Genomic DNA, 12658 nt, shown 5'->3' with positions numbered 1-12658 from the left:
AGTTGCTTTGAGACCCCCATATTGCTGCTCTTCAGAGAAACTTAAAAGAGGAGGGAAACTTGCAATTGACCCCCTTAACCTGCTGGGCGGTCTGGACGAGCTCAGCTCGTCCAGTACCGCCGGAGCCTGCCGCTCAGGCCCTGCTGGGCCGATTTGGCTCAAATAAAAAGCAGCACACGCAGCCGGCACTTTGCCAGCCGCGTGTGCTGCCTGATCGCCGCCGCTCTGCGGCGATCCGCCGCGAGCAGCGGCGAAAGAGGGTCCCCCCAGCCGCCTGAGCCCAGCGTAGCCGGAACAAAAAGTTCCGGCCAGCGCTAAGGGCTGGATCGGAGGCGGCTGACGTCAGGACGTCGGCTGACGTCGATGACGTCACTCCGCTCGTCGCTATGGCGACGATGTAAGCAAAACAAGGAAGGCCGCTCATTGCGGCCTTCCTTGTTTATTCTGGGCGCCGGAGGCGATCGGAAGAACGCCTCCGGAGCGCCCTCTAGTGGGCTTTCATGCAGCCAACTTTCAGTTGGCTGCATGAAATAGTTTTTTTTTTATTAAAAAAAAACCCTCCCGCAGCCTGCCTGGCGATCTTAATAGAACGCCAGGCAGGTTAAATACTCTTTCTCATAATTGGATTCACCTGTGTATGTATGTAAGGGGTCACTTAGCTTAGCAAGCTAATTTGAATTCCAATTAGATCTAAAGGTTTTGGAATCAATAAAATTACAACAGTGCCCACATTTATGCAGCTCCCTAATTTTATTAAAACAATTATTGCGCACTTTCTGTAAATCCAATAAACTTCATTTCACTTCTCAAATATCACTGTGTGTGTCTCCTATAAGATATATATAAATGACATTTTGTTTCGTATATATATATATATATATATATATATATATATATACAGCATATATATTAGCAATAAAAAGAATCTTACCTCCTTAATGGACAAACCACTAGGATAGGTATACATTTTTTATTCATTCATGCACTAAAACATGTTTCACGGGTGCTTGCCCGTTTCTTCAGGTCAATGCAAAAACTGCATTAGCTGCAGTGTCCACGGTCGTGAGGCCTCTTTTCAATTTTTTTGTCACTTTTGTTGTCTATTTTTTTTTTTTGCAGTAAATGTTACCTCAGACATAGTGTACATGCATTAAATGTTCCCACTGGGTGCTGGTGGGATGCAGCTGCTGAGTGGGGTGAGAGGGTGACACTAGGTGCTGCTGAGATGGTGACACTGGGTGGGGAGAAGGGTGAAACTGCGTGGGGAGGAGGGTGACACTTGGCAGGGAGGAGGGTGACACTGGGCATTGCAGGGTGGGAGGGAGGATGACACTGGATACTGCAGGGTGGGAGGGAGCGTGATGCTAGGTGTTGCAGGGTGGGATAGAGTGTGACACTAGGTGCTGAAGGGTGGGGTGAAGGGTGACACTAGGCACTGCAGGGTGAGGAGAAGGGTGACACTGAGTGAATCAGGGTTGGAGGGTGAAACTAGTTGCTGCAGGTTGGGAGGGAGGGTGACGCTGTACTGCAGGGTAAAAGGGAGGTTGACACTAGGCACTGCAAGGTGAGAAGGTGACATTGGGTGCTGCAGGGTGGGGGGGGGGGTGACACTAAGCGGGTGCTAGTGGATGGAGCCTCAGAAAGGTAAATAAACAAGAGAAAAAAACCATGGTCACGGACGGTAGTAGCGGCAGACGGTAGTAGTGGCGGATGGTAGTATCGGGAGTAGTATGGGTTTTTTTTCAAATACACTTCTAATTCTCTTGACAAGACAATATACTCTGTACAACATTGTGAAAGATGTTGGTGCTATATACAGTAAATGCTAAATAATCCAGCTACTTCGGGTCTGGCCCGAAATAGCCGGCTGCTGCAGCCAATACACAAAATGCTTTGTTTTTTGGACTTTGGCAGGGCCAGAATGCAAGAAGACTGCATGCATTCTACCCATTGTTTTCTGCCTGGCCAAGTCCCGTTGTACCGAAGCTGCTGTGCACAGCTGTGGAGCACTCCCAGTAGCATGGAGCCTGAAAACTCTGATGGCCTCAGTTATCAGGGCTCCACCTAGGGAAGGGGGGATGTGGGGGCTGCCACCCCATACCAGCATGGCTTCCCGGCAAGGTCATTCAGCTTTCCCAGAGACCTGTCACAGCACTGGGTCATTCCGGTGAACTGGACCCTGAACCACGTGGAGAAAATCCAACTCTATGGAGGAGATGGGAGCACGGCACTGCCTGGCCCAGGGGAGAAGCACAGCACTAGTAATGATGGTGACTGAGAGGCCAATGATAGATTGGACTACTGTTCAGTTGGTCATTAAGAGGTAGCAGGGAAGGCACTTCAGGACTTGTCCGGCCACATGTAGTCATGTTGCGTTCTGGCCGTCCAAGAATCGAAAATCAAGCAGTCATTTCCTGTTTTGACTGACCAGAACCTGCAGTCTCTTAAGCTATTTAAAAAGACACACAGAATACTACGATTGAACATCAAACTTTTATGGCAGCAAATCTTACATAAACGTATACAAATTAAGTATAAAAATTACAAAATGATCCAGTACAGTTGTTATTTTGTTATTTTTTAACTAGCTAATACCTATAATATTTGTATTCAGTTATAACTTATGACCTATAACATACCTATAACATTTCCTTCAGTCATTACATTTAATAAATTAAGCTGTTATTAATGTCGTTTTTGCTCTCTACCCATCATTTTCTTCACTTTCCACAATAATAGTTCCATGATTTTCTTTCACAAGCTTGCCACCTATTAATTAAGAATTGAGAATTTTAGTGAAAGGCTGTCAGTATGCAGCAATTTATAATACATGGCCATTCAATACAACTTAGATAATCAATTATGTCTGTCTAGTGCTCTGTAAATAATGGAAGTTCTTAAGTTAGAGCCATTCCCTCTCTGGCCAAGTTGTACACCTTAGCTGATAACCTAAAAATGCACTGCCACTAGGTATGAATATTGTATATTACCCCACCTCTTGTCCCCATTCCTTCATTCCTTTAGATTGGAACTCGCAAGGCCAGGGCTCTCTTACCATTTTGGGTCTTGGAATTTGTTATTCCTTTTGTATCTTGCAATCTGTTATACATTTTGTACCAGCGTTTATATTCAGTGTATACCATTGTCTGTGTTATTAGCTACACCATGTTTGTTTCTTACTTTATACAGCACTACAAAATATGCTGATGCTTTATAAATCAATAATAATAAGAAGAAATGTAATTCTAGGAAGCATAAAATGGGGGGAAAATCATGAGACTCCGTTGTACTTCTTCCTCTGTATAAATCACCTGTAAGGCCACATTTGGAGAATGAGATACAGTTTTGTACATCTCACTATAGGAAGAACAATGACATTCTAAAACAGCTACAGGCAAAAGATGGTCAACCACATGTATTTAAGATCCGGAAAAAGGAGGATCCGCAAACCACAGTGGGCTAGAGAAAAGCTGGTATTCTTTACTTAGGACAATCCACACATGAAGACATAGACAACCACAGGATCAAACTGATGTGTGCTGTGCTCAGAATACGCCCTTAGTCATAGTTTCAATGAACCTGTAAAGCAGTGGCAGCGCTACACTGGGGCTTGCCGGGGCTGAAGCCCCAGCTGACAAACTGTAAGCTTCCCCATAAAGCCTCTAGAGCTGAGTGGACTTTAAAAAAAAAACGCTTAAATGTACTCCCCTCGTTCTCCCCTGTGGTGCTGCTGCCATCGTTAACACTGCTCAGATCAGCGGCGAGCAGGAGATAGGAATAAGCCAGACCGGCGCATAGCAGCCGCACGGTGGACTTTAGATGCTGGACGTGACCGATGATGTCACTTCCTGCATTTGAATTCACCGCGCGGCTGCTATGTGCCGGTCTGGCTGACTCCTATCTCCTGCTCGCCGCCGATCTGAGTTGTGTTAGCGGCGGCAGCAGCACCACCACAGGGGAGAACGAGGGGGGTATATTTAAGTAGCTGCAGGTGGTGATTGATGCAGCGGTAGATGGCTTCTTCCTCCTCCACGCCCCCAGACGGACCCGGGACCATGAGAGCCACATACTGCTCTCGCTGCCACTCAAGTACCAGCTGCTGGGGTGTCCTGGACTGAAGGATGAGGTCAGTGCTGGGGGCAGGAATGAGATGTGCTGCTGGGGTTACAGAGGGACAGAGGTGTGATATGCTGGGGGGGGGGGGGCTGGAGTGTGATGTTTTGGGGGACAGGGGTGTCATGCTGGGGGGACAGGGGTGTGATGTACTGGAGGGGACATGTGTGTGATGTGCTGCAGGGGACAGTGAAGTGATGTGCTGGAGGCGACAAGGGTGTGATGTGCTGGGGGGGACAAGGGTGTGATGTGCTGGAGGGGACAGGGGTGTGATGTGCTGGAGGGGACAGGGGTGTGATGTGCTGAGGGAGACAGGAGTGTGATGTGCTGAGGGGGACAGTGTTGTCATGTTCTGGAGGGGACAGGGGTGTGATATGGTGGAGGGGACAGGGGTGTGATGTGCTGGAGGGAACAGGAGTGTGATGTGCTGGAGGGGACTGGGTTGTGATGTGCTAGAGGGGACTGGGGTGTAATGTGCTAGAGGGGACTGGTGTGTGATGTGCTGAGGGGGACAGTATTGGCATGTTCTGGAGGGGACAAAGGTGTCATTTTCTGGGGGTACAGGGGTTTTGTGCTGGAGGGGACATGGGTGTCATGTGCTTGGGAGACATCCCCAGCTCACAATACCCCCTTTCCTCCCAGCATGACACCCCTGTCCCTCTGTTTCCTCAGCATACATTTACTGGTGAAAGGCTGTCTCTCATTACGTGCATTTACTGGGGAAATGCTGTCTGTCATTACATGCATTTACTGTTGAAAGGCTTTCTGTCATTATGTGCATTTACAAGGGGAAATGCTGTCTGTCATTACGTGCATTAACTGGTGAAACGCAGTCTCTCATTACATGCATTTACTGGTGAAAAGCTGTCTCTTATGTGCATTTATTGGTGAAACGATGTCTGTCATTACGTGCATTAACTAGTGGAACGCTGTCTCTCATTACATGATTGTTGATTGATCCATTTACTGGTGAAACGCTGTCTCTTATGTGCATTCAGTGGTGAAACGCTGTCTCTCATTACATTCATTTATTGTGGAAACGCTGTCTCTCATTAAAAGCATTTACTGGTGAAAGGCTTTCTGTCATTATGTGCATTTACTGGTGAAAAACTGTCTCTTATGTGCATTTACTGGGGAAACGCTGTCTGTCTTTATGTGCATTAACTGGTGAAACGTTGTCTCTCATTACATGATTGTTGATTGATCCATTTACTGGTGAAACGCTGTCTCTTATGTGCATTTAGTGGTGAAACACTGTTTCTCTTTACGTGCATTTACTAGTGAAACGCTGTCTCTCATTACATGCATTTACTGAAGTAACGCTGTCTGTCATTACGTGCATTTACTGGGGAAACGCTGTCTGTCATTACGTGCATTTACTGGTGAAAAGCTGTCTCTTATGTGCATTTATTGGTGAAACGCTGTCTGTCATTACATGCATTAACTGGTGAAACGCTGTCTCTCATTACAAGATTGTTGATTGATCCATTTACTGGTGAAATGCTGTCTCTTATGTGCATTTAGTGGTGAAACACTGTTTCTCATTACGTGCATTTACTGGTGAAATGCTGTCTCTCATTACGTGCATTTACTGAAGAAACGCTGTCTGTCATTACGTGCATTTACTGGGGAAACGCTGTCTGTCATTACGTGCATTTACTGGGGAAACGCTGTCTGTCATAACGTGCGTTGACTGGGTAAACACTGTTTGTCATTACGTGCATTTACTGGGGAAACGCTGTCTGTCATTATGTGCATTTACTGGGGAAACGTTCACATGATGTCATGACCACGCCCATTTTTAGCGAGATGCAAATGTCCCCTGTGAGCCCCGCCAGCCAGCCATTGTGCCCCTTTTGAGCCCCCCGTGGAGCCGCCGCTGCTGTAGAGAGGTGGAATCTTTATAGATGGGCAGAGGGAGAACTCCACGGAGCTAAAGAAAAAAGAGGCCACCTATCTTAAAGAGACAGATACACATTGCACATATAACATGTTAAATTACAATATATAGGTATAAAAAACAACGTTATTCTGTAAAAACACCTTTTACAAAGAGCAAATACAAAATATTGTAAGAAACAGGTGTTGAAAAGTTTCTAGCTGGTAAATAAATAGCAATGATATATATACAAAAAGGGAAAAAATATACGATGAGATACAAATTGCATAATAGTCATACATCATACTCAAATCCCATTGGGCATTAAGGCCTCCGAGGATGGGTACTCATCTGGTGTATCCAGAAGGCCTCTCATTTGAGGAGGAGCCTCTGGGGATCACCACCCCAAATTGGGCAGGACACCCTCTCGACCCCCTGAAAAATAAATTAGGCCATATCACCTCTACGGCACGTTTCGAAATGTTTTGACACTGCAGATTTTCAAAATGTTTTTCAATTTGTCCCACAGTAGTGTTCCCCTATTCTTGCTTGAAGATTATGACTAGTACAACCCATATACCGTATGTGACAGCTAGTACATGAGATAACATAAACAGTATATTTAGTATCATAGTTAACATACTGTTTAATATAAAAGTACGTATTTGCTGCAAAGGAAAAAAATGGAAGTGCCTCTGTGGTGGCACTTGCAATAACGGCATGCTGAGAAACCTGCTCTAAAACTGCAATGTCCCTCCTGTAATGCGGTGCCCAGAACTGAATTCCGTATTTCAGATGTGGCCTTGTTGTCGATGAGTACTCCAAAGTTCCTCTCCAAGTTTGATGTCCCTAATCTGTATCCCCTTTTTTTGGTATGGTGCTAGACTGTTGGTATGACCAAAATACATGACTTTACACTTTTTAACTTAGAATTTCATCTGTTATTTATGTGTCCATATATCAATCCTACTGCAATATATCACTATCTTCCTGAGAGTTGATAATTGTGCAAAAAATTTCTATCATCTGCAAAAATAGCAATGTTACTTACTACTTGATTTACTAGGTCATTAATAAATTGAAGAGTACTCGACCCAGTACTGATCCCTGTGGGACCCCACTGCGAACAGTCATCCATCCTATGTAATAAAACCCTAACTGTCCCTGCTTCATCCTCCTGTCCCTGTGTCCCGTGCGTTTTGACTACTGCGCATGTGTAGCCATTGGGACAGGAGGAGGACGGGGCCAGGGGGTGCGGGCGAAGAGTGGCGGGGGGGGGGGGGTGCATGCGCACAGGCTGACATGCGGCGGTGGCAGCGGTGAGAGAGACCTAGAGCCCATTTTTAAACGGGCTTAGGTCTACTTGTTTTGAAAATGATCTGTTGACCACAACTACTTCCTTTCTTTCCATTGGGCAGTTCCCTATTCATGCAGACAGATTCTTACATCCTCAACGTTTGCACCAGAGTGTTGTGTGGAAAAGTATTGAAGGCCTTTGCAAAGTCCAAGTATATCACATCTACAGCATACCTAATATCCACAGTAGCATTCATCACCTCATTGTTATGATCTGTTCATGCTGGTGACATTTGGGAACTGTTGCATGGACTTCCTCTGTTCACCAGCAGATGTCCCCCCTCACATCAAGAACATTTTTACAGTCTTCCTGAAGTTCCTCTGCCCACCAGCAGAGGTCTCTGTATTCCAGCTCCAACAGAACACTGTTGCTAGTTCATTGATGTGGATAGCCTAAGAGCCTGTGTTCTGGTCACTGCTTCTGTTACCTGTTTCCTGATCCCTGTTACCTGATTGTTTGACTCCCTGGTGTATGATATTGGCTTGCTTGACTATTCTATTGTTTATCGATTTTATTTGCTTGACTTCCTGGTATCTAATCTCGGCTTGTATGACGTTCCAGTTGCCTGCTGCATTATGTACTATGCCTGAATGTACAGTGGGTTGCAAAAGTATTTGGCCCCCTTGAAGTTTTCCACATTTTGTCATATTACTGCCACAAACATGAATCAATTTTATTGGAATTCCACATGAAAGACCAACACAAAGTGGTGTACACATGAGAAGTGGAACGAAAATCATACATGATTCCAAACATTTTTTACAAATAAATAACTGCAAAGTGGTGTGTGCATAATTATTCAGCCCCTTTGGTCTGAGTGCAGTCAGTTGCCCATAGACATTGCCTGATGATGTGTAATCTAGTGTCAGTACAAATACAGCTGCTCTGTGAGGGCCTCAGAGGTTGTCTAAGAGAATAGTGGGAGCAACAACACCGTGAAGTTCAAAGAACACACAAGACAGGTCAGGGATCAAGTTATTGAGAAATGTAAAGCAGGCTTAGGCTACAAAAAGATTTCCAAAGCCTTGAACATCCCACGGAGCACTGCTGAAGCGATCATCCAGAAATGGAAGGAGTATGGCACAACTGTAAACCTACCAAGACAAGGCCATCCAACTAAACTCACAGGCCGAACAAGGAGAGCGCTGACCAGAAATGCAGTCAAGAGGCCCATGGTGACTCTGGACGAGCTGCAGAGATCTACAGCTCAGGTGGGAGACTCTGTCCATAGGACAACTATTAGTCATGCATTGTACAATGTTGGCCTTTATGGAAGAGTGGCAAGAAGAAAGACATTGTTAACAGAAAGCATAAGAAGTCCCGTTTGACGTTTGCCACAAGCCATGTGGGGGACACAGCAACCATGTGGAAGAAGGTGCTCTGGTCAGATGAGACCAAAATGGAACTTTTTGGCCAAAATGCAAAACGCTATGTGTGGCGGAAAACTAACACTGCACATCACTCTGAACACACCGTCCTCACTATCAAATATGGTGGTGGCAGCATCATGCTCGGGGGTTGCATCTCTTCAACAGGGGCAGGGAAGCTGGTCAGAGTTGATGGGAAGATGGATGGAGCCAAATACAGGGCAAACTCAGAAGAAAACCTTTTGGAGACTGCAAAAGACTTGAGACTGGGGCGGAGGTTCACCTTCCAGCAGGACAATGACCCTAAACTTAAAGCCAGGGCAACAATGGAATGGTTTAAAACAAAACATATCTATGTGTTATCTATGTGTTAGAATGGCCCAGTCGAAGTCCAGATCTAAATGCAATCGAGAATCTGTGGCAAGATCTGAAAACTGCTGTTCACAAACGCTGTCCATCTAATCTGACTGAGCTGGAGCTGTTTTCCAAAGAAGAATGGGCAAGGATTTCAGTCTCTAGATGTGCAAAGCTGGTAGAGACAAACCCTAAAAGACTGGCAGCTGTAATTGCAGCAAAAGGTGGTTCTACAAAGTATTGACTCAGGGGGCCGAATAATTACGCACACCCCACTTTGCAGTTATTTATTGGTAAAAAATGTTTGGAATCATGTATGATTTTCGTTCCACTTCTCACATGTACACCACTTTGTATTGGTCTTTCACGTGGAATTCCAATAAAATTGATGCATGTTTGTGGCAGTAATGTGACAAAATGTGGAAAACTCAAGGGGGCCGAATACTTTTGCAATCCACTGTATATTATTGTGTATATATATTAGTTAGTTAGCTTAGTTAGACAGGGTCCGGGGTTCCCTGTGTGCACACTGTATATATTATATCTGGGTTGTTGTATGTCTGATCGCAAGACATTTGCCTACAATCGTATTGCCCGTTGTTTGCAGTCGTATTGCTATTTTGTACAGTTGATTGAATACGCTTGTATGTATGTTCATGCACCAATTGCATTTTCACCTGTATATATCTGGCACTTGTAAATAAACCTTTACTTTATTTCACCTTAACCCTGGTTTGGTCTTCAGTATTTCCACAATTAGTGACAATCTATATTTAGTGCAAATCTATGTGCACTGTTCATAACACTCATATAAGCTGAGCACGTTAGTCAAACAAGACCGGTCTTTAGTAAACCCATGTTGATGCTGAGAATTTAGATTATTCTCTGCTATAAAGTCTTGTATCGCATCTCTTAGGAACCCCTTAAATAGTTTGCACACAACCGATGTTAAGCTTACAGGTCTATAATCTTCTGGACTGGATAATATTTTTTACCCTTCTTAAATAATGTGAAAATGTGGGTTGTACGCCAATCTATAGAAAATAATACACTTGAAACAGAATCACTAAAGAAAAAAAAAGGGATTATCGATAATTGAACTTAAGTCCCTTATGCTGGGAATACACGTTTCGTTTTTGCCTTCGTTTAAACCTTCGTTTCGATTGTGCCTTTTGTCCTTTTCGATCCCGAAATAATCGACCGTACGGTTAATATCACCACCCACGGTTTCGGTTTTTTTTCGATTCTGATGGTTTCGTTTTTCCAATGATCGAAGGCTGCAAAGAAACGAAACGTAGTACAGGGACGGACGGCATAAACGAATATATAATCGATCTGAACAGCCATCAAGCCTACCAATGGCTCGATTAGATGGATAAAGAGAGATAATATCAAACATGTTCGATCACTAGTCGTTCGTTTTTGGGGTCTATTAATCGAAACTATAATGAGATTATGACTATTTTCACATACGTTTTCAACACTCGATCCGTTTACCGAACGAATCGAAGGCTAAAACGAAGGCAAAAACGAAACATGTATTCCCAGCATTAGCACCAGAGGATGTGTGCCATCTGGGTCATGTGACTTATCAGTTTTGATTTAATTTGCAACAACAATATATTCCTTGTGAAGACAGATGCAAACCAAGCATTCAAATGATCCACCCTACTTCGGTCATCCACCATCAAATTCCTTACCTCATGCTTTAGGATGTCCACCTTTTTTTTTTTTTTTTAGATGATATACTTGTAAAACTTCTTTGTATTTGATTTGATATCCCTAGCAATTTTCAGTTTCAATCGTTGACAGCCTTTTTTTTCACAACTTTTATTGCACTCCTTATAATTGCTTAATGCAGCTTTGGTCTCTTACTGTTTTAAGGCCTTTTAGGCATTATTTTTTTCACTTCATTTTATACCTGTATCTAACCTTTCCACTCATCCATAAAGGCCTTTTTTATTCCTAGAAGTTTTGTTTCCATATAGGATATATTTACTACAATATTCATTGAGAATCATTTTAAAAGTCTTCCATTATAGTATACTTTCCCAGTCCACCAACCTTAGTGCATGCCTGAGTTGGTTGAATTTTCCTTTTCTTAAATTCATAGTTTTAATTTGTCCACTGCTCCATGACCAGATCAAACTTTATCATGTTGTGATCACTATTCCCCAAATATTCTTGAACCTGCATGTTTGGTTCATTATCTAGTCTATTTGAAATTACCTGCCAGGTATAGCAGTATTACCTTACCAACGGAGAGTGCTGCGGCCGCCGCTTCCGCGTCTGACGTCGCCCCAGCGGCGGCCGCATCCTCTCAGTCATCTTGCACAGCCCCTGGCAGGACAGGTCTTTCCTCTGCACATCAGATTAGTTCAGCACGCTTACGGGCGGGGCAGCAGGACCTTTATAATCTGAGGAGACGGGTCAGCTGATCTTGCAGTCAGCTGACACCAACCTGCCAATCACACGCTGCTGATTGGTCCAGCCCTCTGGGTGGGCAGTTTGAGTTTGCTTTCTGTATTTAAGCTGGGAGATGTCATTTGCTCATTGTCTGTTGTTGTGAATACTTTGTGTTAGCGCTCAGACCTTAGATAGTTCCGGTGTGCTTTGATCCGGGAGGAAACTGGGTATTTCACACAGAGATAGGAATTGTTTGATAGCTATAATTATAATTTATATTATTGTCTTTATGTGTATGAACCTTGCCTGAACTCTCGACTATCCTTTTGCCTTGTGATTCTGTGCTTCTGCCCATCTGATCTTGTTACCGACTTTTGACTGAACTCCACTTTGATTCTGCCTGCCGATTTTGTACCTTGTCTGCCCGTCTGTTGCCTACCTGATCTGTCCGACTACTTTCTCTCACCAGTGGGCCCTCGCCACTGGTGAGATTACCGCTGTGGTTCTATCTGTAATCTCCATCGCCACTGGTGAGGTTACCGCTGAGGATCTATCAGAAAATTACTGTTTGCACCAATCACTACACTTTGTGCAATAAAGCTAGTGACCTTGTCACGTCTTACACGCCATTTGCTAACTATTTCTGTATTATTGGTGATTCTGCAGATCACCATATAATCAGATATAGTATCTGTATTAATGGTGATACTGCAGATCACTCACCACATAATCGGAAACCTGTTATCCTGCTGACACTATTGTTACATTACCTTATTCAGTAGCACATTCCCTCTAGTTGGTTCAGTTACCATTTGAGTCAAGTAACTGTCCTGTAGTGCTTCCAGAAATCTGCCACTTTCACCAGAACGAGTAGCTTCAATATCCCAATCAATGACTGGATAGTTGAAGTCCAACCCATAACTACAGTATGACCTCACTTTTACTTGCAGCTGTTTCAATCTGCTGTAGTAGTTGCAATTCTGAACTTTCATGGATATGTGGTGACCTATAATGTACTTATTTAACATCCTAAGCTTTCTCTTTCTCTTAGATGTAGCGTTTTGCATTGGTAGTATTTCAGAAAACACCACCTTGGAGGTATTTGCTTTAAGTTTATCTCCTAATACCTTAAAAAACATTTTGAGGATCTTTTATCTCCCGCTAAATATGTCATTGGTTTAA

The 12658-nt window shown here is 43.9% G+C and overlaps 1 protein-coding gene across 2 annotated transcripts in view; it reads right to left on the bottom strand.

Moving 5' to 3' along the window:
* Nucleotides 1-2559: 2559 nt before the first annotated feature.
* Nucleotides 2560-12658, bottom strand: part of PPP1R17 (protein phosphatase 1 regulatory subunit 17) — a 33478-nt gene continuing 23379 nt past the window's right edge. For both annotated transcript variants that reach the window (XM_068234553.1, XM_068234552.1), the window contains exon 5: nucleotides 2560-2769. In XM_068234553.1, the coding sequence (XP_068090654.1) occupies nucleotides 2755-2769 (15 nt within the window). In that variant the 3' untranslated portion in view covers nucleotides 2560-2754. The remainder of the gene's footprint in view (nucleotides 2770-12658) is intronic.

This window comes from Hyperolius riggenbachi, chromosome 5 (genome assembly GCF_040937935.1).
Source record: "Hyperolius riggenbachi isolate aHypRig1 chromosome 5, aHypRig1.pri, whole genome shotgun sequence".
Classification (NCBI taxonomy): Eukaryota; Metazoa; Chordata; class Amphibia; order Anura; family Hyperoliidae; genus Hyperolius; species Hyperolius riggenbachi.
The sequence above is the reverse complement of the archived record's forward strand: the minus strand, read 5'-3'. Positions and strand labels throughout refer to the sequence as shown.